The sequence below is a fragment of the Ictalurus punctatus genome, chromosome 17 (assembly GCF_001660625.3).
Source record: "Ictalurus punctatus breed USDA103 chromosome 17, Coco_2.0, whole genome shotgun sequence".
Classification (NCBI taxonomy): Eukaryota; Metazoa; Chordata; class Actinopteri; order Siluriformes; family Ictaluridae; genus Ictalurus; species Ictalurus punctatus.
Window position 1 is genome coordinate 16,202,442 of NC_030432.2, and position 6,000 is coordinate 16,208,441.

Here is a 6,000-nt window from a genome sequence, read left to right on the forward strand (position 1 = left end):
CTGCTGGATATCTTTCGCTATTTTGCGCCATTCTCATTCTTTTAGCTGCTGTAACATTGTTGATTGTTTGGGTAATTGCATGAATGAGCAGGCCTACAGGTGTTCCTATTAAATTGTCTGGTGAGTTTATAGTTAATAGAAAGCAATTTGGGATTCGGGTTAACTGTGTCAGAGGTTTATATATATATATATATATATATATATATATATATATATATATATATATATATATATATATATATATATATTTTAAATGCTTCGAGACACTGGTGAAACATGGCAGACGTTTCAAATGGATTCTACATGTCAAGTAAAATTTCCTGACACATTAATTTTGCGTGCATAAATAAATAAATAAATAAATAAATAAATCAAGGACAGTACCTTATATGCACAGTTGTTACCTTATTGCCTGGTTGTGCATTTCTTTGCAATTTACTGTGAGTAATGCAATCAACATTAAAAGTTCTTATTAATTAAAATACAAGTGCAATTTTAGTTCATTTGCATTATTTGTGTATGTGAATTAAGAAAAATCAACATGACATCCTAAAACACCTTTTTTTTTTTTTTTTTTTTTTTTTTTTTTTCTTTTTTAAACAACTGATCTAAATTGTGTTGATTGCCACATAGGTCACTTCTGTAAAATCAGATCTAAATAGACGCTTTTATCTGTAACTGTATTGTCATTTAATAGCTCATAGAATTTCCGACAAATATGTTAGGAGGTATTTTTCTTTGCGTGTGTATGAAAGAAGGCTAAACATGAAGTCTTAACGGGGTGAACTGTGCATGCACGCAGTGTGTCATGCTGTTTTCTGTTTGTCTGCCTTATCTCTTCTTCTCCTTCACCTCCGGCTGCTTGCTCGAGTCATTACTCGTGTTGATGTCCCAAGAGGCTGTGTCTGGAGGTGTCTCTATTTTTGTGTCCCTTTTTCTGTGTGTCTCATTCTCATTCTCATCTCTGTCTTACCTCCCACAGAGATCAATGATCGAGAGCAGCGGTTCCTCACCATGAAGGACGTGCTGCGCAGGTTCCCCCGAGAAAACTACGATGTCTTCAAATACGTCATCAGCCACCTGAACAAGTGCGTTATTACTTCACAACTTCTAAACTTCATGCTCTTAGATATGCACAACACGTACACACCGGCATGTTCTCCTCACTATATAAACGATTCAGAGTTGTAGTAGTGTTCAAAATAGCTTTCACAGTTCTGTTTATTATCCTAATAAGTACTATTAGGATTTTCTTTCATATTTGTAGGCACAAAAATATTTAAGATTCCATGTTCTTATTTTAGTTAGTTAGTTCGTTCATTCCTTCATCTTCAGTAGCAACTTTATCCTGGTCAGGGAAATGTCATATGTTTATTTTTTTATTTAACATCATTTTAATAAAAAATTTACCAATTTTATAATTCAAAACAATATGTCTTAAAAGTGATAACATTTATATTTAAGTAAATTCCAACAATATTGGAGTCACTCTTTTCCTGTGGATGAATATCGACTGGCTTTCTATCAAGAATGTAGTGTACTATTAGGTTGTGCTTATATAGTGTGTGTGTGTGTTATAGCATGTATAGTGAGCATATAAATTGGAACAGATTACTACTGTCAGAGGGGGCTGACAAGAAAGACAAGTTTTAAAGTACTGTGGGCACAATTTAAGATTTTTTCTTTCTTAAGAAAGGCACACAATTTTCACCTTTTATATAATTTCGCATTATGAAATATTATAGCATTTAGCAGATACTCTTTTCAAGAGAACTTGTGACAGAAAAGCATTGAGGTCTCTGTTGAAAATATTCTTAGACTAGTCCAAGAATACCATAATGCTAAAACATGAGTAAGGAAGACGGTACAATTTTTTTGTTGTTGTTTTGTTTTTTTTGTTTTTTTAAATAAACTATGCAGATTTATCACTCGTTTAAGTGTTTAGTGAAGAGGGACTAATATGCAAATATGTTCTAATAATGGATCCCTGCCAGTTTTAAAAGAATCTGTCAGCCTAGAAAATGTCTACAGTCTATAATATGATTGTGTTATTTTCTGTTAAATTCCATCTGAATCTCTCTCTGCTTTTCTCTGTCTCAGGGTGAGCCAGAACAGTCGTGTGAATCTGATGACCAGTGATAACCTATCCATCTGTTTCTGGCCTACACTGATGCGCCCTGACTTCACCACAATGGATGCGCTGACAGCAACGCGCACTTACCAGACAATCATTGAGACCTTCATCTACCAGTGTGCTTTCTTTTTCTACAATCAGCCTCTGGTCGACACCACGAGCGGCCTGCCTGGGCTCCCAGGATCCCCCACTGCCACCCTGTCTTCCACAACATCCATGTCCGGCTCCGCCTACTCATCCTGTTACACCCCGGTCCAGCACGTAGCCACACCCTTCAGCCAATCTCAGCAGTCCCCACCCCATTCTCCTCCCCCAACGCCACAGTCACCTATCCAGAGTCTGCTGCCTCCAATGCACCCGCACCACACATCAACTGAACAACACACGCTGTGAAGCAGAGAAGGATGTATAGAGAGAGAGTGCGAACGTGAAAGAGAAGTTCTGAAGCCAGGAAAGAGAGATTACATGAATGGAGAGTGATTCTTAGAGAAAATGATTGAGGAAGTATGTCTGCAGGTGATCGAGCATGCAGTGAGGGAAGAATTAGAGTGTTCGACATAGCGAGAAGGTCAAGCCACTTCAGCAGTGAGACACTCCAGTAACATCTTTTGCTCCTCGTTATAGATCACTGCACTCATATAATTGAAAAGCATACACACATTCTTGCATATATATATATATATATATATATATATATATATATATATATATATATATATATATATATATATATATATATATATATAGCACATGCGCACAAATAGATCTGAGAGCGTGCTCTCTTTGGGTCAGCACAGGACAGATGTGATAATAGGAGTGTGTGCTGAAGCCTGTTACCTGGCCAATCCCGATTTACGTGAGAGGTGACTGAGTAGAAATGGACTTGATGTGTGAGGTCTGGACTAAAAGATCTGAACTGAACTCTGCACACCGTCGATTATCTGCTCTACTTAACCTCCCAGGCCCTTGTCCTGTCTCCACCAATAGGAATGAAGCTAAATGTGGCAAGAAGCCATCCTTAGCATTCTCAGCATTTTTTTTTTATTTTTTATCTTTCAACCACTATTGTTATCACTTTTTTTTTTTTTTTTTAAAGACTTGCTCCAGCAATTGAAGACACGACAACTCTGTCAGCCACATTCCGCTTCCTCCCTGCCTGAATGAGTCCTGTTTACAGAGGAACATGTTTAAAGAAAACAGCCCAAACAAGAACTTGACGAACTGTATCTGGTTTCATTGGCAGTGGACTACAGTGAACTTTGGTACTTTTTTTTTTTATGCACAGCATTATGGGATTTGAAGTCTTCTCAGCATCTCTGTTCATCTCTCTGCCTTCACAATGAGCCAGAATCTCAAGACCATGCTAGGAGACTTGTTTCCATTTCTGTTCTGGAAGAAAAAGAAAAAAAAGATAGTGTGTGTTTTCTTGATGCGTCAGTCAGGGTTCAGTTGTGCTCCACTCTGATAACGGATCTCGGTGAGATTCTTCTTTAGAACAGAGATGTGAAGATAATGCACTAGTGAGCTGAAACATTAAATGTGTATGTGCGATTATGCGTTTGTGTGTGCGCCTGCCTGAATGTAACACTTTATGCTTTTGAAATGTCACCGTGAGATTTTGGCAGCTTCCAAAAGTGTGTCCAATGGATGGGTTTTTGATGGAGGACAAAAAGAGATGTGAAGGTTGTGTTTAGAAATATATGGCTGGTGATTTTGGTTGTCTGTGTGTTAACACTGAAAGGAAAGCTGCTTCGTCTAAAAACACACTTGCGTCACTCAGTCCAAACTCTGCTGCACTATTCCATTTAGACTTCCAAAAGATTTTGAATCGACTGTTGCTCAGTCAGAAATGCTTTTTGTCTGAAGGAGAGTAGAAAGAAAGAGAGAACCTTAAAGGGAAGACCGTGCCTGTTTTTTTTTTGTTTGTTTGTTTGTTTGTTTGTTTGTTTGTTTTTTTGCTATGTAGTTTCCATCTTTGTGCTTATATTTGAGTGTGCTACTGCCATCTGCTGTGCCAACAAGGTACTACACCTCAGACTGACTCAGCCTTCGGTTTTATGATCTACCTTGGACACGAAGTCCATTCGGATCCCCCTCCCTTCCCGTCATAGAAGTGCTGGATGCACTTTAAATCATGGTTCCTGTTCACACAGCGTCACCATAGAGAAATCCTGAAGAACCTTACTCGGCAACACTTCTCAGCACTTCATCTTCTACTTTTTTTTGTTTGTTGTTTTTTTTTTTAATTCTCAGGTCACCGCTGTGATAATGGCTCATTAACTATCAATTCTTCCTAATTGTCAACTTCATTAATGTTATTGTCATGTCTGAGAGAATTCTGCAAAAAAAAAAATCATGATGCTGATGTTACTCAACAGGCTGAGTTTTGGAATTAAACAGGGATTTTTAGGACTTCAGAAGTAGACATTTTTAATTGACATTTCTCATAGTGTAGGTCTGTAATGAATCTTTCTGACCTGAACTGCCCACTACTTCTGCCCTGCCAGTCAAAGTCACATTAAGCATCTGATTGGTTGTTTGAAATCCCAACACGTTTTCTGCCCAGACTTGTGCACTTTAAGTGTGGGCAGAAAACGTGTCGAGATTTTAAACGGCCAGTCCGACTCGCACCTCAGCTATTTTTCTTCTCTTTTCAGTTCACATGGTATTTTTTGGGAAAATAGGGAGAAGGATCCATGCTCTCCTGGTACTTTGCAGTTGATTGCTGTCTTGCCACGTTCTCAGTGTAAATCATATGTCAGTGTCTCAATACAGAGTTGATCCTTAGCGGCCAAAGACTGTGCAAAAAGGGCAAGTGAAAGTCAAGGAAGGGCATCAAATGGGAATTAAAAATGTGATGTTTCAGCAATCTTATGTGGCTGCGTTATTATTATTATTATTTTATTTTTTTTGCAACAGTGGTGACCAATTGTTAAGTTAAATGAGAAACAAGCAAAACTATATTCAAAATGGTTGTTTATTTGTATGTTAGGGGGTCTAACAATTTGCCCTGTAGTCAATGGTGATAGAAAAAAAAAAGGTTTCTTTTTATGTATTATTTTAATAATTAAAAAAAAAAAAAGACAATTTTTAACAATTTTGTGAATGGTGTAAAGGCCACATGATGTAGTGCATGATTCAGCTCCAAGTCTGGGAGTTGGAACCTTCAACTCTTCGTATTTAAGAGAGAAAAAAAACCCTGCATTAATGAAAGATAAAAAAAAAAAAAAAAAAAAATCATGAAGTAAACTGAGAAGAAACAAAAATCATGACGTTATTTGCTCTGGTCATTTGTCTCAGTGGGAATGGTGTATAAACAGTAAGGCCTTATGTGAGCTGTATTATAGTTAATAAATCAATCTTGTAATATGTTTCTTGCCTCATGTTTTTCCAAAGTTTCCACCACTTACCACAGAAACATAAAATCTGGTCTTACACGTTTCAAAATATTTGTGTGTATATATATATATATAATGTGTGTGTGTGTGTGTATATATGTATATACATACATACACACACACACACACACACATATATATATATATATATGTGTGTGTGTATGTATGTATGTATATATATATATATATATATATATATATATATATATATATAAATGTGTATATATGTGTGTATATATGTACATATATATATATTATATATTTATATTTTTTATATATTTATATTTTATATATATATTTTTTATTTTTATATATATATATAAAAAATATGTGTGTATATATGTATAGATATACATACATACATACATACATACATACACACACACACACACACACACACACACACACACACACACACACACACACACCCCTTCAGCCTCTGCAGCAATGATGGCAGCACTCGTACGT

At 36.3% G+C, this 6,000-nt stretch overlaps 1 protein-coding gene across 1 annotated transcript in view; it reads left to right on the forward strand.

The window, feature by feature from the left end:
* Positions 1-5,505, forward strand: part of arhgap35a (Rho GTPase activating protein 35a) — a 74,442-nt gene extending 68,937 nt beyond the window's left edge. The window contains exons 6-7 of the mRNA XM_017490871.3: positions 983-1,088; positions 2,101-5,505. Coding sequence (XP_017346360.1) covers positions 983-1,088; positions 2,101-2,527 — 533 coding nt within the window. The 3' untranslated portion in view covers positions 2,528-5,505. The remainder of the gene's footprint in view (positions 1-982; positions 1,089-2,100) is intronic.
* Positions 5,506-6,000: the final 495 nt, after the last annotated feature.